Source organism: Vanellus vanellus, assembly GCF_965231255.1.
Source record: "Vanellus vanellus genome assembly, chromosome: 2".
NCBI classification, from domain to species: Eukaryota; Metazoa; Chordata; class Aves; order Charadriiformes; family Charadriidae; genus Vanellus; species Vanellus vanellus.
Window position 1 is genome coordinate 62,013,620 of NC_138906.1, and position 25,015 is coordinate 62,038,634.

Below are 25,015 nucleotides of genomic sequence, written 5' to 3' on the forward strand. Positions count from 1 at the left end.
TTTTTAAATAATGCTGCAGGGCTAAGGTCTTCTGGAGAGAAATGATTAGTAACATGCAAAAGACTGCTCTTATTTACAGGCAAAGTCCACTCACTTCTCATTATGGTTCTGGCTTTTCATTGTATAAGCAAACATAAGAAACACCAAGACTGAACATGACGAGAAAACCAAACACTTCCAAAACCACGAGTTATTCCAAACAGTAATATTTAGGTAAGCACACGTGAGGATCCTACCTGTATTATCCCAAAAGCTACTTACCATTTTTAGCATTCAGCGGGAACTCTGGGTGCCCAACATTTGCAGGTAATGAATGAATGAACAAATGCCACAGTAAAAGGTTTTTTTTTTTTCTTTTTCTTATTTACCTAAGCTAAGGAACCTAGAGACAGACAATAGCCCTGAAGTGGACAGCCACTAAGGTGCTTACATTACTATCCCTTCAGCCCTGGGTGCAAGCTCTTTGCTGCATCTCAGGGATGAAAAACAAGATTCCTTCACCTTTATACATGTACAGTTGTTAGCACGGAGGGCTCTCAAGGCTAGCTGTAGCTCCTTGGCATGACTATGGTAGAAGAATCGTTATCGCACAGATTGGCCTGTCTTCCTTTCTTTGTTTTTAAGCGCTTGTATGACAGTAGTCAAAAGACCGTACTTTTTGCTAAGGCATTAGGATCCTCAGCACTGCATTGAAAAGAAAAATAAAATTAAATTAAATACGTAAAAATACAGAAGGAAAACCTGTGGTAAAGTCATTCTAATCTCCTTCCAGACATACTGCGGTAAAAGCTTATGTAAATTTCCATTATGCAGGTATGGTTGGCTTAAGGATTCAAACTTATACATCATGGAAATCTCTATGTTAAAAAGAGCATTTTGTAAAACTGAATTTCAGTTCAACATACCGAGTAGCGTGCTTATCTGTCTCTCTATCCTGAAAATAACATTCCTGATGAAGATATAGTCACATCTTGCCACCAGCGCATAAACAGAAGCAGAAACAGCAGCTCTGAATAGTAGTAACCAACCTCTATTTGTCAGTTCTGGAGTGAATTAACGTCAAACGACTCGCATTTACAGCTAGGTCTTTAGACTGGCAGCAAAGGCTGAGAAAAGAATCACCTCTTTCCCTTCTCAATCTACATCCTATCAGCCATGAGGGAACCCTCACCAGAGTCTGCAGCAAGAAAACCTGCATTTATCCTTATCGTTCATGATGATAAATGCCAGCGATACCCACTGGAAGCGAAACCTCAGCAGGGACTATGTATCACTAGTAATAACAGAAATAATCAAGCTGTTGTTAGAACCAGACGCTCAGACAGCAAATTCAATTTTATTTTTATTTTCTGTCCAATAGCAATGACAGCTACCAGCCATCACGCATCACAATTAGCTCATACTGCAGGAATGCTCTCTGCTCTGGTGCATAATGAGCGAGCTGCAACAGAGAGCAGGACCTGGGGAAGAGGTGAAGAACTATTTGGAGAGGTATCACGTATCTTTGCCTGTGGCTACGGAAAACAGCTCCTTTCTTCGAGAAGACTCAAGGGCTGCGCCTCCTTCACATACTCACACCATCAGCCTTATTTCATTTGCAAACAAACAAAAGAGAAGTTAAGACAATTGCTCACTTGCTATATAAATGCATGCATTCTATATGTCTAACCTTGGTGAGACAAACTGAAAATGTCCTTGCAATTGCAGAGGGATGCTGTTCTTGCAGACGGTTTAGGCAAACAATAACTGACTGGAACAAAGGTTGAACAAAAATCAGGCAAAGGCACTGGGACCTTTTTACAAATCAGGGCCGGTCAGCACAATACCACTTCAGTTACTGGAACGTGGTTCTTGAGTTCCTCTACACTAACACTGAACACATGCTGCAGCCCTTCTTCTAGGCAGCTCATACTCACACCCATTTCTTCTGCTGCATCCCGATCTAAATAAGTGTCCTGTTCTATTGAGTTTTAGAGCTGCAAAGTGTGCTTCGATTCTTAAATCCTCAACCAGTAGCGACAGTAAGGCGAAAACCACCACCCCCCCACCAGCCCCGCAGTGCAGATCTCTGGTACACATTCAGAGTATTTCTTCAACTACTAGCTTAGACCCAAAAGCCCTCCTGCACTTCTCCATCCCATTGCATGCTTTCATCCATGGGAAAGTCACGGAAAACTGAGCCCCAAAGCCTATAGACCTACTGTGAGCAGCGCGCCCGAAGCAGAGCTGGAGATGGCCTCTGCCCCTCCAGAGAGCCCTTCCGGCGTTTCTCTTTATGGTGGGGCTCCATTTGTATTAGCAATGGCAGGATGGTATTGGAAAAGAAAAAGAAAAAGGAAAAAAAAAAAAAAAAAAAAGAAAAAAGATGAAATCTGTCTGTGCTCTCAAGGACTACAATATAAACCTCTCAATTATTCAGTGCTGGAAATTTCCATCGCAAGAAGTGGGAGCACTGTGCATTGATCCAACACAGAATTAGCAATAGAGATGATGTATGACTCTTTCTGGCAAAGAAAAGACAGAAATACAAAGATTCTTTGTAGACATTGTTGAATACCTCAGAGTGTTCCCTACATTTTAGTGTGGCCTCTGCAATTTTTAGAGGCTATTTTGAAGTCCTATCCAGTGCATAATGCTGCTCGAAATCTTTTCTCTCTCTGCTTGCTCCTGTACGTTAACTGACAGGAGATTAACACGTACTAATTCTCTAAAAAGAAAAAAATATGTATTTGAGTGTGAAACTGGAGGAACACTGTCAGAAATGGCTTAGATTTTAATTAGTGCTAGAGAAGTTGAACAAAACTTGAGAAGCCTTGAAAGAAACCAACAACTAAATGCTTGTCTTAAGACTTTTATGGTTGTCGAGTCTACCGGTGTTCTTTTCCCTCAATATTTGCTCTCTCTTGGTGGGAATGCTGAATAATTAAACAAGTCATTTGAGGGAGAACAAAGCTTTTTGACAAAAGTGATTTTGCCTTTTAATTTTCAGAATCAAGTACGCTGCAGGGAGTGTGATAGTATTAATTCTGCTATTAATTTAAATTACAGATATTCTATAAAGCTGAACAGTTGTTCGGTACTGGTGCAGCACTACTGCTTAATCTCAGAAGGACAACAGGATTTAGTCTTTCTAAGCCTAGAAATTTAAAAACTTTTAAGCCATAGTCCTGGCTCTCCCAGCAAGCTTCTGAAAAGTCTTGAATGCAATATTTAGTGACAGAATCCTCCTTCAGCAGTAGGGGAATGAAATCCAGGGCACAAAACTTGAGGTAGGAAGATCCCTATGGGTAGCTAATAGGAAACACTGAGGAGGAGGACGGGGCTAATCTTAATCACACACCATATACAGTGATATACGGTGATTTCAATGGTGAAATACCACAAAGCAAGACCTTAAACTCGCAAAAAAAGAACATAAAATACATAATCAGAACTAAGTCAGTGCCCTTCTTTTTCATGCACTTAATTCTCTGTTCCTTCATACCTTTAAAGAAAGCACTGTAAGAAAGATGGGGAACGTCCCCGAACAGCAGAGAACCCGGTGAGCAGTTCCCCTGCAGTGCACAACATGGGTTAAAACCCCCTCAGGTCAAGGCATCCATTTCTCATACCACGGGAATGCCTAAAGTTGGAACCAGATCATAAAATCAAATTAAAAAAAAAAAACCCACACACAAAAAAAACCCAAACACAATGGCTCCTTTCCCCTCCAGATGTGATTTAAGAAAAAAAAAAAAACAAAACAAAACAAAACCCCAAACCCAAGCCTGAGGAGCAGCCACCCATATTTGCTACAGGCACTTCCATGGCACATCCATCAGAAGAAGTCTTGCTGGCAGGAGGAGAGCTTAGCTCCGCCTTGCAGATGCTCTTGGTCTAAGACAATCAGTACTGTCAAAATGAAAGCGCTTGTAGGTAAAGCTTTAAGTTTCTGGGCAACTTAAACATAAAATACTTGGACAGAATCTAATAATACGGGTGTGGCTCACTCCAAGATCACAAGTTTGAACTTAGTCCTCCTACTGCAATTGCTGCAAACTCCTTCTTGATCTGGCCCTAGCATTTCATAAAATGCTTTTACATTTCAAGGCCTTACATCAACATTAATGAATACAGCACTACACTTAAGTGACTAAAACAGTAGAGCCCTGTCCCTCCTGTTCCTGTCAAGCCCCTGTGAAAATGAGACACACACCCCCTGCAATGCTTTCCAGGAGAAATAGTATCTGCTGTAAAAAAATATAGCATTATACACAGATGGACACCTTCGGTACAAATCTGTTTCAACAGTGCAGTAAGCAATTACTGTTGGAGAAATAGTTTCTTCAGATAATTAGATACTTAAAAATTGAAGTTGTTTATGTTTATATAAGCACAGAAATTATAGGTGGAATTATGCAAACAAATCTCTCATGGACCACGAGCTCCTGTCAGGTTGCTAATGAAGGCAGAAAGCTGCAATATTTCTTTATAAAGTCCTCTAATGACCATGATAACCAATTTTTTTTTTTAGTGCTGCACATTTCCCTTCCTGTTTTTTTTTTTTTTTTTTCCTTTCAGCATCAGTTTATAGTGACAAATGCTTTCAGAAGACAAAAAGGATGAAAGGGACTTGACGATAACACTCTTCAATTATGCCGACACCTAAATGATTAAATTAAGGAGAAATTTGGTATTTCATTGTCAATTTGACTCTGATTTCTACCTAAACAAATTTATGGACTACATTAAGGTACATTTTGTCTTCGCTTAAAATTTGTTTCGGGGATGCATTAAAGAGACAATTACCTCTTTTTCCTTACTGGAAGCTGTAAAGGCTAATAATACAGCACTCCATCAGAAATATTACCTTTCCTTCAAGACAAGCATTCGTTGTTTACAGAAGATCCCTGGATACTTATTAAGAAAGGACTCTACATCCAGGCAGTGTTCAGATATATACTTTCCTCATGTAACGACTTCCTTGTGCCCGTGGTGCTACTGTACACAACCAACTATTCCACTTGTAGGAAAAAGCGGAGATTTCCTATGCAACCTGAGCCTTCCCGTGCTGTCTGGGCACCGAAACAAGTTATAATGGCAACATTTGTTGATTCTCAAATGAGAAATCCTAAACCCATTACATTAATTGCAGGAATTAAAGACCATCCAATTATGCCAAATACCGTCTTATTTTCTCTGGAAATATTACAGTGTAAACTTCTGACTGGAAGACTTTTCAACTGAAAAAAGCTATAGGTCTAGCTTTAATCTCCTTAAAAGATGATCTTCATCGCTGACGCAAAACACATGCCACAGATTTTTACCTTACAAAACGCATGCCACAGATTTTTACCTTACAACTGTGTGGTCAACGAAGCCAACTGCCTTTTAGAATATGGCCCAAACAACAATCTAAGTATTATTTTATCTATAAAATTTCTGTTGCACTATGAAATTATCTGGAAGACATACAACAATGAACCAAAGTAGGAGAAAATAATGTAATTTGTTGCAACTTGTTAATTTGTGAACAGCAATAAGAGCAGTTGCATATCCCAAAGTAATACTTATGTACTTATCCAGCTCATGTTTATGAAGCACTTTAAAGACAAAAAATCCTCGAAGTGCACAGCACTTGTTATAATGAAAGAAAATACAGACGTAGATATAAAATAACATATTGCTGATTTCTTCCATCATGATAAAATAGAAATCATTACTAATTTATCATCAATATATCTCTATTTTTCTATTCAAAAACAATAACTAGGATTGAAAGCTTTTGAAAATATCAATATAGAGATAATTACTGAAGAATGAAATACTGATGATGCTAAACGTGTAATTTATAGAGCACTGCTAGAGGGGACTACAGAAATAATATTTTCTTCTGTGTGGTTATAGAACTGGGCATTTCACAATATCTTAAGTATCATCTACTATAGCACGCAGAAATGACTAATAGCAACATAACCAAATAGTTTGAAAAATGAGCATACTGGGTGTGAGAACAGCTGCCTGAACATGTCCTAAGAATCCAACTACGATGTCCTACTCGTGCCATGGTGTGACAGACACCGGCTTGGACCCTGGCCCCACTCAATGGCAACACTTCAAAAAACTTTGCATTGTGCAGGACTGGACACAAGAATGGTGCAGAAGCAGCACAATGAAGAAGAGCAACGATGGTATGCAACTGACTGAAAGAGAAGTATTTCTGTTTACGGACCATGCTACCACACCATCAGATACCACATTTTGGCTTGAACAGAAACAAATGTAATTCAAAAGGCAGAGATTTTTATAAAATCTTCATGGACAACTCTCTTCGTACCAGGCTTCTCCTAGAAATGGATCACTTACGTTCTCATACAAGCCAGCACTTAAGGAAAAAAAAAAAAAAAAAAAATAGGTAACTAAGCACACAGAAAAGTTCTCATCCTTCTCTCCAAATGATTTATTGCTATCAGAGCTCTAATCTAATTTTAGGTGAGCTCATCTTTTTTTCTGCCCTGGAGCCGTTTTAACTTAATATTGCTCTCCTTCCAGAGCCACAAGAGAGTACAGGCTCCCTCAGCCACCACAGATGCTGTGCTGACATTTTACTTTAGCTGTTTGCTGTAAAAGTCATCAATATCGCTCCGCTCTTGAAGAGACCTTTTCTAAGAAAAATGAAAACAAATTGCTGGCATTAGATCACACTCTGACCTCTGCAGCCCAAAGTGGGGAAAGTAAGATCTGAACTCCTTGCTGCCGGCTTTGAAAGCTTCCGAAAGCTCCTCCAAGCAGGCAAACTTTTGCAGTTTAAGAAAACGTTCTCTGAGCTGCCGTGCTGAGGATACCTCCCTCTTCACGCTTGCCCTACGAGCCAGCCGGCAGGTACAGGCAGACAGCGTGGGCTCCCACGAGCCTGCCCGCACTGTAGCCACCCTCTCTCCGAAGCAGCAGCAGCAAGCGTTGCGAGGTCTTTGGGGAGACCGTTTCAGAAATCATCCTTTTGATTGCCTCCTTCCCGTCTGTTCCCGCTTCCCATCCCCAACATGCTCTGTTTCGCCAGCGCCGCTCTCCTTCACGTCTTCATTTTCCTGCCCCTAGTTATTCCCGGCTCCTGCCACAACCTGCTCCCGTGCTGAACAGGAAGGGAAACTGCTCTGAAACGCTCACCCGTTGATTGCTATTTTCCAGTCATATACAAGTTTATAGGAAGATTTAGAAATTTTTGAAGCGGTTTAGTGTTTTGTCTTGTTGTTTTTTTTTTTTTTTTTTTAAAAAAAGATGGTTTCTGAAGGAAAAATGAGCATGATTACTCTGCCAGTTTTTCCTCAAATAACCCTCAGAGTAACTTTTTGAGCTCGTCATCTAATTTCTATCACGTTTGGCACAGAGATGGAAGCTGCAAAGACATAACATATCTAAAGTTTCATAAAAATCAGTGGCTGGAAAGCGAAGAGGCTCGTCCAAGCTCACCTGCCCGACCATCAAAAGGCTGCGTTACGAGCTGGTAGTTAATTGCTCTGTTTAGGTGCCACCGGTCAATCTGCTGTGGTGCCATAACACTGTCTCCTGCCCAGCAAGCAGCTGCTGGGCATCAAAGAGGAACAAAGAGGAATGATGATTTTGCAGGTAGGCTGAGGCCACAGGGCACACAAGGAGCAAAATGTATGTGTGTGGGCAGGCTCATGGGAAGAAAGGCAGATGCAGCAACACCGGGCATGAAACCATCTGAAACCATCACTGAATCATTTGGGTTTGTGGTGTCTTGGTGCTTCCAGTGAACTTCCTGCAATAAATCTGGAGCAAAAATAATATACTTGCCTGTATTTTAATTCCTCTTTTATTTTAGGACAAATTCTGTGACATTTTGGAAAGGTAGTTATTTTCCAAATGCCAAGGGATGCAGTGGAACATAAATTTGAACGATCCTTACACCGTATCTCCAAGAGAAGATCTGTAGGAAACTGCAAGCTGCTTCCTGGCACGCCTATCACACGCTCCGACGGCGGCTATGGGAAGGGATGTATCTGAGCCCAAAGGGATGAACCAGCTTGAGGAATCTGTTCTCAGCCAAGTCTCAAGATCTGAGAATAGCTAAATGCTTAAAATCATTGCCACAGCAGGGAGCCTAAACCATAGTCACAATGTTTTCGTTTTTAAACAAGAGATAAGAATAATGTTTCCAACTGAGCAGGCAGCTGAAAGAGCGAATTGCAGCAGGGAAAGACTGACATGCTAGAGATTTTACATAGACTCTTTGACTCATGTTTTCCAAACATGGAAGGAAAACAATGCGGTAAACACAGAAACAAAATTAGCATTTGCATCTCTGCATTGTCTGTACTCAAACGTAACAGCCCCTGTACTTCAATATATTTTTTTAAAACTACGATTTCGTCAAGATCAAATAGCTGGATATTCTCCAGAACATCACTCGAGTGCTTCAGGCCATCTTTTGTGCACTTCATTTACCATAATCTCCACTATGCTATGGATGTAGCATTAAACTGATAAATACGTTTTTATGACAACACAGCAGACCCAGATAATGTCATCTAAGTTGATTTGCACTTAGGTTCAAAGACCCGCTACACAGAGATAATAAATATGGTACCAGACTGCCAGGCAGAAGTCAGAAGACCTTTGCGCAGTGTTCTCACCCCTTTCTCTCTTAGGAATGTATAAATACAAGTTTATGAAAGCAGACACAGTCAGCCGCCACAACACTGACCAAAACACTTATTTTATTAGAACACAGAACAGCTTTAAGAAAAAAAAAATAAAAATAATCAATTGCTTAGTTATAGCTGTGTTTGCCATGCCTTTGTTTCCCTGAGCACCTGAGAGAGCGGGAACAAAATTGCCAGCAGTCGCATTACAGGGACAGGTTGACAGGCTGGATGGCCCCATAAGTCTTGTTCATGTCTCACGTCTGGGCTCTTGACTTGCATCTTAAAACACTTTCACATCAATGCCTCTGCAGGGAACCTGCTTTGCCATTCAGAAGGGTTTCTGCCAAACCCAGACAGAAAGATGAATGCTTTGTCCTACCTGCCACGTCGGTGATTGCAAACCCTACCGGGAAACAACACCCCCCACACCTTGGAGTTACTGTTTGAGACACCCTACGAGGGAAGGTGTGCACTAAAGAAATACACAATCAACAACTTTAAAAAAACAATCTCCAAAACCAGAACTGTTTATTCCCTTGAAATGCGAAGACCCTTTCATGAGTACAAACCCTGCTCTCCCCCAGCAAACACCAGCTCAATGCTGCCTATATCCCTCTTACTCTGGTGTCATCAGGAGTGGCATGACACAGCAGGAAAAGAGACCGGTTCACTGTGAGACCTGCTACTCACTCTCTTACAGTGTAACGGCCCCCCTTCCAGCTGCACGTCACTGTGGGAAGCTGGTCCTGATGGGCACCAACAACACGGACCACCTCGCCACTCCTCAGGCTCAGGGAGAGCAGAAGGTGGTAGAGCACGACCGGCCCCTTCTGCATCACTGCAAACCTGTCCACCGTGTAGAGTCTTACAAACCATTTAGGGAGTTTGCATGATGAAGGACAAACCGCAACGGTCGGCTTGAACATGCAATGTGACTGCTCACACCAGTTCCCTCCCACCTCTCTCTGTGACCCATCACATGGAGCATGGATACTGAGGACATGGCACTGCGTGCAGGACAGCAGCGGTGGAGAACGCAACTCCTCTCTTCCTTTGCTCGGTATCCCTGGAAGTGTTCAAGGCCAGGTTGGATGGGGCTTTGAGCAACTTGGTCTAGTGGAAGGTGTCCCTGGCCCATGTCAGGGGGGTTGGAACTAGATGATCTTGAAGGTCCTTTCCAACCCAAACTGTTCTATGATTCTGTGATCTCCAAGCAAAGGGTTTCTCAATTTGTAATTTTCACTGTATTCTCAAACGGAACAGCGACCAGCTTTCTCCTCCGCTGCTCAAATTCAAAATTAAACCACAACCACTCGGTTTCACCGGCAAAGTCACTGCGAGCAGCTAAAGAACTGAGTAACAGATGGAAATACCTGCTTGCTGTGCAGTCTGTGGGATCTGCTGACTCCGCTGTGCACTGTACTGAACTGAGGCAATGGGTCTGTACTGCTGAGTTGTTGAGGTAGGGTACTGACCAGATGGGTAATAATACACTGGCATCTGTAAAGAAAGAGAACAGCAACTAACTACGGACCCTAAAGCCCAAAGATTCTCAAAATAAAACAAAACTGGAAGGGGAACAAGAGTTCAAGTCAGCCATATTAGCGATAACAGTAATCAAGAGGAGAGGTTTGCATTGTGTCTCTTCAAGAACTGCTGCTTGCTTTCAGCTTTGTTAGGAAAAGGGCTATCGGTGCCCAGATTACTTCTCAGATACTTCAAGAAACAGGAGAAAAAGAATTTTAATTGAAAGACACAAAAACATACAGCATGCATAAAAAGCTACGTGCATATACCACAGAAATCACAGTGAAGTCTCAAATGCTGCAGAAAAGTGGATGCAAACACCACCTTCCATATCAACATAATACGTATAGACAGCATATTGAAGCATTAAGTGAACTCTGGAGAAAATGGTCAATTTGAAGCAAAGAATGGCCTGGAGTAAAAAATATATAGAAGTGAGACAGAGGAAAAGATGGAGCGCGTCTACCCTTAACATTTGTAAGAAATGATTATTAAATTCATGCTTTTGTTCAACAGCTACATCCTTCCTTACACGACCGTTTCCCTGTAAAGCCTCTCTCACACTTGGTGTGAATACAATTACAACTCAAAAAACAATCATAGCTGTTTTCTTGCAGGAGCTAAGGGGAGGCCTTGAGTCAGCAAGTTCTGCCAGGTGGGCTTCTTTCTTCTATTATTATTGCCACTACAGAGCAACATGTACTACATCACCTTAACAAGTAAGCGAACATGGAAGTTTACAGGTGACTGGAGCTAAAGGTTTTTCCTATACATCCTACACCACCATTACTGAGACATTTGAGCTAAACAGTTTTCAACTGACCCTTGGAAAGTTCAAAGCACTCAAAATTCTTCATTTTCAGCTGCAGAGGATTCTGTGGGTATGTGACAGTTCAGCAGCGTGTGGTATCAACAAACTGCAGAGGACAAAGGCTTAGGAGAACGTTGCTCCTCTTGTGACTTCTGCCACATCTGTCAGCATTTCTTTATAAATCACACAATTATTATTTTTCTTTGTGTGTATCATTTATCCTACTCATATATATGCACAGAGTCATACAAAATGCTTCCTTTTTTTTTTTTTCCCATACAAAAAAGACAACTATTTTTGTCACCTTTATTTCCATGAAGGAAATGTTCCTGGAACAGCTTATTCAACTTGATTCCCCATAAAGTAAAGTATTAGCAGAGTAAAGGTACCTGCATCCTTTTGTATACTGGTAGGACATCAGAGGGATCAGAAATTTTCCTAGAGATGACGTCAAATGAAAAAGAACAGGCCTAGATACAAAAGACTAGGCAAGAAGCGGGTATGGATGGCTAATTTGGCAAGTAGAAGACTACTGAATGGGTAAATGTGGTGGGAAAAGTATCAGGATCAACAAAACCGGCCTCAGTGACGTTGGTGAAGTGAAACCCCCAGACCAACTGACAGTCAATATCACCTGTCAGTCAAGAGACTGAATACCCATTCATTCTTTAAGCTGTATTCATCTTCTCTTGAATCAATTGAAATCACATAGCTTTTTTTTCTTCTTCTTCTTCTCCCCCCACCCAGGTAATATCAGCCAGATTCAAGCATGTACCAGAAAGACAAGATACGTTTCAACTGGAAAATGTTGTAAGCTATCTTCCCTCCAGACAATACCAAGTGACACCAAATGGTTACAGCCTGTCTTCAAGTAATTTGTTTTGTTAAAGACTAAAGTAATAAAAGCAAAATGCCTGTGTAAAATGGACAAAATCACAAACAATTTGTTTCTCTGCAAAGAAAAGCCACAAGGTATAGGAAAGTTGACCCAGATATTTCAGGTGCAAAAAAATCACTCTTTAAACATCATAACAGTGTAAACAAGGGATCAAGCATTTTAGTGTGATAGACTCACCTTGTGGAAACCTCTACAACATGAAACTTGAAAGAAGTGGTAAGACTCAGCCTAAATAAAGTCAATGCAAATAGCTGATCCTGCCTTGGGGAAGGGGAACGGAGCAAACATCCTCTCAAATATTCTTTAATTTCTAATAACGTATTCTAGAAATTAAAGAATATTAAACCCCTGTGGAAATACTCTCACTTCTCCTGGCTGCAGCTTGATCTCACTTGAAGGATTTAAAGTTACTTGATTTACCCTCAACTTCCTCATTTTCCTTGTGCAGACAAGCCCCTAGATATTTGAAAATACACGAGCATATGAGAACGATGTGAATTCTCTCTTGTGGAAAGATTCTGTAGGTATTAACTTTAAAACATAGCCTAAAGAGTATAGCTTTTGAAGTGAACATACTTAGCACAAAAACATATACATACACCAGAGCGTTGAGAGTTATTTGGAAACAGGTATTTACTTTTACTACACAGATAACACCTCAGAGTTAGTCAAAGGGTTTTCTCCTTCTCTCTCATTTTCTCAATTAATTGGAATACATTTGTTATATAGCCATTTAGAAGCTTATCAGAGTGCAATCTATCAGCCTGAAAAATGTTAGTAGTAGGAGCATTGGGTAAAAATAATCATTTCATGTAGAAAGATTAATGGATCAATTTGCTAGTAATCATGCACACGACTTGCAAAGAAGAAGTTTGGCTTGGGGTTTGCTTTTTGTTTCGTTTGGGGTATTTTTTTTAAGAGATCAGACATTAAAAGAAGGGCTTGATGTAAAATATAGACATAGATAAAATAGGTCTCTCGTGGTTGAGGGGTCAGGAAGGATGCATTTTCATTTATCTTGAATACATCTCTACGTCAGTAGTTGAAACACATTATTTGTCCTTTCTGATATTACTGTAGTGGACAGCGGAATTAGAGGGATCAGAGATAACAAGTATCGCTTACATCATCTACTCTGACCCTCTTGAATTTTTTAGTTTCTCATTACGTCAGTAATACTAACACCTCTGCTTATGTGCTCTTCAACAAAAAGCATTACATTTCTGTAGCAGCCTACCGACATGCCAGATTATACTTGAATTGCTTTCCCATGTGAACGCACAATCTAACCTTGGACCTTTTGCTTGTGTAACGTATTTCATTTGCAGAACAAGGAAGTTTCCACTAAACTGACAAGCATGCCAATATGGTTACCCTAAAAATAAATAAATAAATATTTTAAAAATATGCCCTTCTAAGACCATAACATAAATAAAAGCTGTCTTCTTCAGTCTAAAAGCATAGTTCCTCGATCTTAATCCTTGACACTGGGAAAAATCCGTCTGTCCATCCCCCCCCCTTTAATAATCACCATGGAAATAGTTGACAGATGATCCTTAACCCTTGGATATTCTTATTTTGAAGGTGGATACCCTCCTTGTTTGTAGGCTGACCATTCCAATGCATCTCTATTTTTTCTTTCACATACATCGTTTTCTTTATTGAACTTCAACTGTAACAGGACTGGGCACATCACTTCAGAGACACTCATGGACCAGCACTAACAGGGATTATTTTTTCCTCTTTCTAATGTGTTTTTTTTCTCTAGATGATGGACAGAGACTCAATACAGCATTGGCTTTCTGCTTTTTTCTGTCCGTGTACATTTTGAAACCCATTGCCAGAGCAGGTCTCCCTTGGACTGCTCTCTAGGAGCATCCCTTAAATTCACAGCTATTTTGTTTATTTCCTCATGGTAGGGATAAGGTTCCATGCATCCTTCAGGCTGATTTTACTTTTCTAACCTATCTCCCTACTGATCTGCCATCAGACAGGTATTCCACCTTCTCTTAACATCACTGAAAACCAGTTAAGTTTACCTTCATCCAGATGATTAGTGATGCTGACACTATTGCTAATGGCAGCTAAAGTTGTATAAAATGGGAGTGAAGACAACAGAAACCACACTGATCTATGGACACATGGAGCTGCTGTTACCTTCCAGTATCTAACTGACTGGCATCAGTCATCCTTCAAAGATTTTTCTCTCTCCTCTACCCCCCTGTCCTCCATAATAATTACAACAATAGTAACAAAAAAAAATAATGGCCTGTGGAAAAATACAGACGTGTCCTCCAATATCATCTTCTGAGATCATCAAGAAAAGACTCACTCACTTGCAGTCACTCCCCAGGCTTTTTCATAACAAGTTTCCCAGAGGAGACATGCTATGAAGAAAGATTTTGTGTCTTAGGGTAGCTATGGACTCTCTAGGACGGGGCTTCTACAAAGAGACAGCTAAAATCAATGATGACACAAAATTAATTCAGGTGAAAAATCCCTCAACATGTGTATTACTTCTCCCCGACTTTCCAAGAATTCATGCCATCTTATTTTCGGACATCATTTTGCCAGTACAGCTTCCATAAATAATGAGTCAAAGGTGAAAATAACTTTAAAGGGAGCGTATGCTTTCCCACTGGCATAGTACTCGCAGTTTTCCCAGTTCTTCGTTTGCAAAGTGGTGAGGCCACAACTGGAATACTGTGTCCAGTTTTGGGCTCCCCAGTTCAAGAGGGACAGGGAACTGCTGGAGTGAGTCCAGCGAAGGGCAACTAAGACGATTAAGGCATTGGAGCATCTCCCTTATGAGGAAGGGCTGAGAGAGCTGGGACTCTTGAGCCTGGAGAAGAGAAGGCTGAGGGGAGACCTTATTATGGCGTACAAGTATCTAAAGGGTGGGTTGAAGGAGGATGGAGCCAGGCTCTTTTCAATGGTTCCAAGTAACAGGACGAGGGGTAATGGGCATAAGTTAGAACATAGGATATTCCGTTCAAATACACAGAAAAACTTCTTTACGGTTCGGGTGACAGAGGACTGGCACAGGCTGCCCAGGGAGGTTGTGGAGTCCCCTTCTCTGGAGATTTTCAAGACCCGCCTGGATGCAGTCCTGAGTAATGTGCTCTGGGCAATCCTGCTTTAGCAGGGGGTTGGACTAGATGATCTCTAGAGGTCCCTTCCAACTCTGAAAACTCCGTGATTCCGTGAAAGGCAGAGCAATGACAAGCACCAATGACAGAGTGCTGCAAAACCCAAATACGGACCCTTGTTGAAGTGCCCAGGCCCATAAGCGCTATAGAAGAATCACCAGAAAGAGAAGAAAATTGAAAATAGAAGGAAATAAAGGAAGTAAAGATGTATGTTTGCTGTTTGTGATACACAAAACAAACAGGAATTTGCTGCTAAAAGTCCCTTTCAGCAAACCCAGAGTAATGGTTGGGTTTTGGTTTTGTTTTGTTTTTTTGGTTTATGGGTTTTGGGTTTTTTTTTCCAATTGTCTGAACAAAGACAGATCGTTATTTTCAGGTTATTAAATCATGACTCTGTTGTCAAGCTGGGGAACAGATGTGATGAAAAAAGCAGTAAAAGAAATGCAACAGGTCCTCTCACCACTTCTTAGGCATGTCATTTTGAACTCAGCCTGCTTCTGCTTTGATACAGACTGGAAGAGAGAATCTTGGAGAGCAGCTGTAGAGCCACGTCTAATAGAACTTTAATACAAAAGCTAATAATTTAATTGCAGTACCTTTATGTTTGTAGGCTTGGAGAGTATTTCTTTCTCCTTCTTTCCCAAAGGAAAGGATCATACTTACAGGACCTCCATCCAAAATTTTCCTCGCTCTGATATTTTCCAAGAGCATAGAGGGCCCCACAGCCAATCCACCAGAACCTTATCAGGGATGCATTTACAGAAAGTAATTTGCCATTAAAATCAAGCCTCTTTTTTACCGGTATAAACTCAATGGCAACATTTCAGATATAAAAGTGCTTTTACATTGATCGCATTGATTAATGCATCGCAGAATGTTTTGCATGCATTACCATGTCCTTTATTGCCTTTTTTTTTTTTTTTTTTTTTTAAAAGCCTGCCTTAGACCACCTGCTTTGGCATCTGAGAGCAGCCTTACTATTGCATGTAAGCCCAAAAGAGTAACAGGCGATTCAGGTTGCCAACAGCCACTGCCACAGTAAAGTTCTCCCACGGGCAGAACAGGGAGTTGGGGTCTAGCTGCGCTGTTAGGGCAGAGGAACTACTATTTCCCCAAGGCTTTGCTCATCTTTTTAGAAGAGGGATCCCCTATTTGCCATTTTACACGTGCTACAAGTAGCATCCAAACCCCCATGCCACGTTCTAGGGCTGAAGAGAATAAATTAGAACTTGAAACGTCCATCACGAGTTCCCATCTGTGCATGCGGATGCAGAGAGCTGCTGCCCCCTCTCCCTCCCAGCAGACCAAGGCCACCGTGCTTTCACGGCACAGGGACACGAGAAGCAGGGACTGACCCCCTCCTCGCACCCTCTTCCACACAGGTATCTGACAAGGATTTTCTGGGATAGTAACAAGCTGGAGATGAATGGTGCGTGCGGTGCAGCAGATGCAGAGGAAGCTGACAGCACTGAATTTCTCACTTTTCTACACCCCCCCCCCCAAGGACAAACCGTTCCCCAGTGAAATAACTGAAGTTGCTCCAACCCCCAAAGATATTTTTCTGCCCTCGGTAACTTTCCACTTTGTTAAAACTTAGGAGGAAAGCACCCGTATGTACCATCTTTGGGGTAGGGACAGAGACACAGTGGCCATCAGACTCACCAATAGGATACTGGTCATAGAGCAGCCTATGTATGAAAAGACACCTCCTCATCACTTGTCCTCTGAAGAAGTTCACCTGCCTCTCCCAGTAGCACCAGAGGAAGTATTAATGAGGGAAAAAGCACCTTCACAAAGTAACACTATGCCAGACCGAGCCAAAAACCCTTCACCCTGCCGCCTGTGCAAGGGCGACATCCAACGCTCCCGGCCCCAGGTGATGAAGGCTCAGCCACACGCAGGCAGGAGCTGTGGCCAAACCCACAGAAGCAACCTCTGCCAAGTCAACCAAGGGCGAGGGGGGGTTCTAGCAGAGACCCCAAGGTGGGCTGCAAACCTGGCCTTACCCGAGGGGGGAGAGGAGGCGGCGCGGGGCCCCCCCGCCACGGCAGGCAGCACCACGCTGCAGCCCCCGCAGCAAACCTAGGCCGGCAGGGCCGGGAAACGCATCGCTTCGCCTGCTGCCGTGACAGCTTGTAAAATGGAGGCACTTGCATTTATCTGGTTCACTAGAAGCGGCGTAAGGTTTGATTAAATGATGCTTGAAAACACTGAGGGCGCCAGGGTGTTGTACACGAGGAGAGAAGCCTGAACAGCCTCTACTTACTCACTTTGGAGACACGGTCTAGTTGGGGAGATGGATTCATCAGGGGATTCTGCTCTTCAGGACACGTTTTCCTCCCAATTTTTTTTTTTTTTTAAATGCTACATTTGGCAAACAGTGAAATATTCTTCTAGCCATATTTTCAATTAAAAAAAAATTCAATCACATTATATTGAACTTCAGCTCCTTAAGAATTATTTTTTTGCTAAGCCTTCCCTTCTCTGTCTGCATAGTTTCTAACTACAGAAATTATGGGCGTCACAGTCCTTTATGCGATGTGAGCATCCAGTAGTCTTCAGATTTCTTGTATTGTTAATTAGTGATCTAATTAACTAGATCTCTCACCCAATTAAAATGTTACAACAGTATAAATTCTTCATTACTGTGGCAATACAGAATCCCATTAACAAATGCAATAGGAGATTTTCAGTAAGAAGTGGCAAACAAAAAACCCAGTAGGTTTTACACTACTTTTAATGTAAAAGAAATGGTGAAGGTTTTTTTAATTTATTTTTTATATACTTCCTTCCAAAGGATAAAATGAAAACAGGAGAAATACTATTAACACCATTTTAAAGTAGAGTTTAAATGAAGTTATCTATATCTGGATAAAGGAATTTGGCTTTTTAAAGTGTATGCCTTGAAAATGGTCCAGAAAGTCATCTGTGCATTTTACTTCTTGACAGTAATCACTTTCAATATTCTGTAAAGGTACCCAGGAGACAAGTAGAGATGTTTGGTAGTGAACAGTAAAACATAATCAGTCTTCAGGAAGACAGTTAAAATTACTGATCTGTGACATCTCACATGTTCAAGTCAATTAAGTATGATTAACGACTACCTGGGCTGATGTGCATGTTGCTCTTTTGGTACACGTACAGGCAAAAAAGACTATGGGTCCTCACCCTCCTCCTTCATATTCATGTGCAGATGTGTCCCGGAGTACGAACATATGTTTGGAAGATGGTTTGAGGATAGGGAAGGAGTTGCTGAAACCCAGGAAACGATAGAGGCTTTGCAAGTTTCCTGCTGCCTAATAATCTGCTAAGCTTTTATGGGGGTGGGGGGGGTGGGGGGGGGAGAATAATAATAATCTAGAACCTGGATAATTATTTTATATTCTTTTTCTGCTGTTCTAATGAGCACCATGCCAAGCTGGCAGCGAAGGTTTTGCTTACCTGAGCAGGTGGTGGTGGTGGTTGTTGCACGAAGCCCTGGGGCGGCGGTGGCGGCTGCAGCACTTGCTGGGATACTGGTGGACCTGAACCTGTAAAGCCTCCCGGGGGAAGCTGCTGACTTGGTGAAGCCATAATGTAACCCGTCTGCTGGGCAGGCTGCTGCAAGATAGGCGACGGGTAGACAGGACCAGAAGGCGATTCAGCGTTGTCTCCTGATGATTGACGACTTAAGCTCATCTGGTTAAACTGCGTAGTCATGTCATCTCGCTGCGGGGCAAAAGGCAGTAGAAAATGATGTAGGCGCGATGTCTGCAGTAGACACGTGAAATAGCAAAACCAAATCGGTTCAAACAGCGCACGGAGGGGGAAAGGAATCGCTCAGCTCAAATACGTGCCAAACTTTGCATGGGTATCTACAAAAATGGAGGCAATTAAAATGAAAATCGCTATAAATGCTTTGACAAAGACGTCCAGACTGCAGGGTGAATGGCATCGCTCGGCATAAAAGCCAATTATTTTGGCTTTTACCCTGCCCCCTCCTCTTTTATTCCAAAATGACAAGTGAACTTTACAGTGTTCAAAAGAAGACATTTTAAATATAAAAGGCATGAAAATAACGTTCTGAATACCTCTTCCCCCAAACACAGAATTCCTCAGCCAAACACATGCTGGTAGTTTCACCTGTGTTTCAAAATGATCCCAAGAAGAATCCAGTAGGATTCAGGGGCAGACCTCTTCCTTTTTGGACTGTTTTGAAAATCCAAGGTTGTAAACACAGAGAAGGTAAAAAAAGCTAAACCTTCAGTTTCTATTTCAAGGCTTTTTATTCAGTGTTGGAAAGAAACAAGTACTTTATTTGACTGGGGGGGGGAATAAATCTATGGTAGGATGAGCGCACCAAATAAAGTCAATAGACCTACGACTCATTACATGCTGGTAATGATACAAGGATTCTAGACAGTAACTGTTCAGCCTTGCAAAAAGATCCATACTAATCAATGCTCTCAAGTTTATTCTGTAAAGGTCGAAGTTTTACAAATTTGGTTCTATGCATCTTCATTTGTGTCCATACCATAAGATTTTTAAATCCTCAACACTAAACCATACTCTATATGGCAATAAATCCAGTATAAAACTCCATCGTCTGCTAATATGCAGATTACAGTCCTTTCCTTATATCCCCTCATGGACAGAGAATAAGCACTATAAAAGCGCATTTTACTTAGAACATTCATGCTATTTTTTAAAAGGAGCCTCTTTGATTTTGTTCACATCCCTGTGGCGTTCACTCTCCAAAACCATAGTGCACAATGTATTTATTGGCCGGAAACTTCAAAATAGAGAGAAAAAAAAAAAAAAAAGTTTGTGGAAAGGACTGCCAGAGACTGCACAGAGACTCACCCTTCCACTTGGAGAGCAGATGCCACGGGCCAACATTTTAAACACTCCTGGCAGATCTTCAGGTAGTGTAAGAAAGCAATGCTATTAACTTTACCATCATCCTACATCCATATTCAGGCACACAAGTTGTCTGTCTGAAGTTGTTTCTTTAGAAAGCTAGGATATTTGTTACCTGGATGGCGAATGACTGCAAACAGATTCTATGAGAAACTTCACTGAGCCTGGAATGTCTCTGGATTCGCGCAGTAGAGACCAAGAGCTTCAAAACCCTCTAGTTTATAGATTGTGTGTATAATGTAACGTACTTTGAAGACATTAATTCAGGCGAAGTTTAACTATTAAATTAGCTACAAAAATATCAGCCTTCCTATGACTATCACTAGAACAACCTGAGACGCCTGCAAGACACTTTTCAAGAGAATTAGCACTGAGATATGCGACTTCTGTTCAGCAAAGAACATGTTTTTAATTGTCTTTTAAATGGTACCGCTCATCTACCAGGCATTAATAACACTATTTTAGCTGCAAGGATCCGTTCAGCTTTGTTTCCATCTCTTACTGTAACTACGTGACATCTCTGCCTCGGGGAAAAAAAAAAATAAAAAAAAAAAAATCAGTCATAAACAAGATTACCAGAGCAAGAGAGAAAAATAACAGGAAAAAAAAACCATCTTGTAGTGCCTCTTAAAATGTCAGCTTCATTTTACAACAGTATAATCTTAGCCCTGTAAGCACCAAGCCAGATTCAGACTCCAGAAGAGCACTCTATTTTTATTATACGTCCATTGCTGCTTTGTCATGATGCATAGCATACCACACCTTTTGCAGCGGGTTCACTGCTACTCTGTTTTCCAAGTGCTCTGGTACCATCAGGGAATAAATCCAGGCAGTGGATTTAGTAGACTGATAAAATAATATAAAATAAAAAAAATAATTATTTCTAAAGGTCTCTTCTCCAGTCTTTGTGGACATGAAAGGGGGGATAACCCAAATCTGAAATGCCCGAGTTAAAATTTAAGCTCCCTTGACATAAAGTGGGGAGACACAAGCTCCCATCACAACAAAACACTTTTCTAGAGGCTCTGCTAACTGGGCAGAGCCCTGCTCCTAACATCATCCTCCAGGTTAGATAACCAGAATCAGTGGGAACGCTCTTACAAGATGCTTGTCAGTACCAAAAGTGTTAAGGCAAAGGGGGATTTAGATGGGGCTCTCCCATGGGACGCCAGTCGCAGTGCTCCCCAGATGCTCTCGGACATACTCATGCTCACACACCCAACTTCAAGGAAAGAAAAAAAAGAAGATAAATCTTTAGTACCACAGAAAACTGCTGCGTTGGAGAGACTGGCAGGAGATGCTGGGGAGGATAAGAAACTGCTGGATATTGGACTGACTGAGAAGATGGCTGCATTGCCTGAACAGGCTGCAAAGTAAACACAGTGAAAGACAATAAATACAAGCTACTTAGAGACAGATAACAACAACAACCTCCTCTGTTACTGAGAACAAAGATCACAAACACAGCTCTGAAAATACAGGTGACTCATCGCCAGCCCAAATACAAGAGGTCAGGTACTGCCATTTTAGTCTTCATCTTAGTCTTCTACCAAACAATTCTTTATTACAGATTTTTCTGCCTTTTTTCATATATTGATGGCTGTTAGATTAAATAAAGCCACAGCTACAACTTCTTATTACTGATGTGAGGTAAATCCAAGTTATGATTCTACATTTAATTTACAGAGATAAAATGGAAGAGCGGCACAGTGTAAGTGTATATTTGAATTTTGCTGATAATGACTGATTTAACTCCGAGTGTGTCACAGGCAAAGGAATAATGATTTTAAAGCTCCTTTGGCAGAACACAATAGCTAAAAAAAATAATTGACAAAGAACAGGCTGCAAATTATCAACAGAGACAGGCCTGTCAGCTTGGAGCAGATGTTTATCTAAGTGAAAGAACAATTTTCTACAGCACAATTACCTTGCAATAGCTTTACTATTCCTTTCGTTTAAATCTCTCACTTAACTTGAGTCTTACATAGGTTTGGTGCTACCTCCGTCTTCTAAGACCAAATCAAGAAATAAGAGCCACAAACACACAAATCCAAGTAAAAAATCAAAGCAACTTCACTGAATTTAAACATCGCATTTCTGAGTAACCTGGGATGAAACCATGCCAAATTATAAAGCCACGCAAGAACCACAGTAGATCTTGGCTGCTCCGCGAGTAAGCAGGATGTAGCATTCTTTCCTCTGCCTGCTCTGCTCTGGGAGAGCAAGCACACAATCCACAAAATTAAGTCTGAACCAGACCCAAACCCTGCTGCCCAGGCCCAGCCACTTCTGGCTGCACGCCACGGCCGGCCCAGGGGCCAGAGAGCCAACAAACCGTGGCACTGTGCCCACATTACACCACTCTTCCGCTCTCCTGCTGTAGCTTCAGAGCTCAGAGCAAGGTCATGGCCAGAACGTGGGGCGCAGGCAGAAGAATGGCTTTAAACTGGAAGAGGGCAGGTTCAGATTGAACATTAGGAAGAAGTTTTTCACTTTGAGGGTGGTAAGGCACTGGAAGAGGTTGCCCAGAGAGGTTGTTGAGGCCCCATCCCTGGAGGTGTTCAAGGCCAGGCTGGACGTGGCCTCAGGCAACCTGGTCTAGTGGGAGGTGTCCCTGCCTATGGCAGGGGGGTTGGAACTCGACGATCTTCAAGGTCCTTTCCAACCTAAACCACTTTATGACTCTATGATTCTATAAAAGCCATGGTTTGGGGCAGGGGTGCTTGGAGAGTGGGCTACCCACAGCTTGGGCCCCATGTAAGCGGATATGGAAGAGGTTGTAGAGCCTTGTGTTGCACTTGATTCTTTGGCTCAACCCCACTGATGTCAAAAGGGACAGGGAAAGGTCCCTGGCTCTTCGGGAAGAATAACAGACCGTGCTAGTTTGAGAATGAATGCTTCAGCTTTCAATTATGGGCGATTTTTGCAAAATACATTTATATAGACATACACCAACTCACTTAACAGTCCTTTTCAAAATGAAACCATCCTTTAGATGGAATTGTAAAAGGGATCTTCCCTCTCCATCTGTTTCATCCATGTTGAAAATACAGATCACGGGCCCCATTTGCTTCAAAAGAAAAGAACATCCTGATATTTTGTCTAGCTGCATCCTTCCCTCCTACCCTTTAGGTCATCCTTCGTATCCCTGAGAGCTGCTGCTCTTTTTTTTAACAGCCACCACACCTACCTGTGTGACAAGGTGACTTGCCATTTGCTGCTGTGGCTGTTGAACCTGTTGAGGCTGCTGGGATGAAGGCTGCTGCTGAGACTGTCCCACCATCTGGCTCCTCATCGTCTGCTGGCCGCTGGGAGGATTGTATATTGCCGGTGTCCCATCAGGATTTACAAACGGTTGACCTGAAACAAAACACCCTGCCTTTGCTGAACGCTTTTAAGAATGTTTTCTGTATGAAATCATACAGCCTCGCTTTAACTGATCGCTCTTTAGCTGACCTGCTACAACAGTGAAGTGTTCATCGCTCTCAATGCCTCATTACAATATCAGCCATCTGGGGTGTTTTTTGCAGGCAAGGCAGAGAGCAGATATTTGTTTTGGTGGTATGATTTTCCAAGGAATGGGTGGAAGGTTACCATGGCTATAAGATGATTCAGATGCTATGGTTACTTGAAGTCATTCAATGATGAACCGATGAGTACTAAAAGTGAACTCTGGAGCAAACACTGGAGGTAGAGAATATTCATGTACATTTTATTGCCACGCAACAGCAATCAAATGTACGCAACTACTCCTGACACACTGTAGTTTGTATGAAAAAAAAAAAAACAAACCACAACCCCCCCCCATATTACCAATTTATTTACACATTCTAATAACATAGTGCTGTACTTTTGAGAGCTGTGCCCTATGAAATTAGAAGAAGCAGCACTGGAAGTCATCAAGGAAGAAACACTTAAGATGTCTTTGAAAATCTCTTGCATACAAGACAAATTCTGTCTAAAAAAGTTCTGCTAAGTTGCTGAACTCTTTGTTTCAGATATTTTAGCTGGGGGAAAGTAACGTTGCAACAGCAGTGTTTGTTTAAAAAAAAAAAGTTTACCCAAATCGTCTTATAAACAAAAAAGAAATGGTATTTCTCTGTAGGAAAAATGTTTTCCATGACCTCAGTTCTCTCTTCAGTTCTATCATAAATTCATAAATCAAAGGAATTAAGGGTGTTTCTGTGAGGAAGAGAAGGAATTTTAGCAGTGAAGTGGTAACATTTAAAGTAGGTAACTGAAGAATGAATATCTGAGATAAAAAGGGAGATCTGGAGGAATTTGGTGAATGAAAGCAATAGTGAAATAATGAACTTCTGATTAGTATACAAGCGTGTCTACTTGTTCTATATACTCCTCAGCCTTTCAGTTCCTCCCTCTTATTTATCATGGTCAGGAACGTATGAGGAGCACCAGATAAAGAAAACTTGCCTTAACTCTCTTATGCACGAAGACTTTCTGGATGAAGTCGCCATATTATACTGGGCACGTCTCACAGTCCAAGTGAGAAAGGTTGTGATTAGAGCGAGTGGAAGAGAAGCACGGGGCACTTCTGCCCACTGGCTGATTTCCTGCTTCTTGCTGTGAACATACTGGGTGACAATAGCATGGGCTCCCCAGATTTAGGAGTCTCAGCCTCCAGAAGTACTTTAGGAGACTGGGGAAGCCTGACTGGGTGAGCGGGGTAACAGGTTCCCAAAGTCTGCGCCAGATGCTCAAGGGAAGCCATAAAGAGCGTTTCCCGTGGCCCAGTGAAGGATGACAGAACTGAAAGAGAAAAGGTCCAGCAATGCCTTTAAAGATGAAAAAACAGACCTTTCATGAAGAAATCTTGAAATAAGAAAGGAAAAGGAGAGATCAGATGGTAACAGGGAAGACATTTGTAAGTTATGAACTGTGGCCCTGAAAAAAGGGCAAAGATTGCCAGGTCATTTAAAGGAGTAAGAATGAAACATAAATGGTCTTAAATTGTCAAAGGGGTTAAGTCAGAGAATGTGTCGAGAGGAATCCTTTAAAGGGTAAAACGGACTGGTGAAGGGGGTGAAACAGAGAGTAAAACAGCACAGCCACATAAATGGTCCTT

General features: G+C 41.7%; 1 protein-coding gene across 12 annotated transcripts in view; it reads right to left on the bottom strand.

Moving 5' to 3' along the window:
- The window catches only part of ARPP21 (cAMP regulated phosphoprotein 21), a 206,583-nt gene that overhangs the window by 33,043 nt on the left and 148,525 nt on the right, over window positions 1-25,015 (bottom strand). For all 12 annotated transcript variants that reach the window (XM_082498959.1, XM_082498966.1, XM_082498965.1 and 9 more), the window contains 4 exons: window positions 23,123-23,292; window positions 21,194-21,298; window positions 18,475-18,741; window positions 10,022-10,148 (listed from right to left, as the gene is read on the bottom strand). In XM_082498959.1, the coding sequence (XP_082355085.1) occupies window positions 10,022-10,148; window positions 18,475-18,741; window positions 21,194-21,298; window positions 23,123-23,292 (669 nt within the window). The remainder of the gene's footprint in view (window positions 1-10,021; window positions 10,149-18,474; window positions 18,742-21,193; window positions 21,299-23,122; window positions 23,293-25,015) is intronic.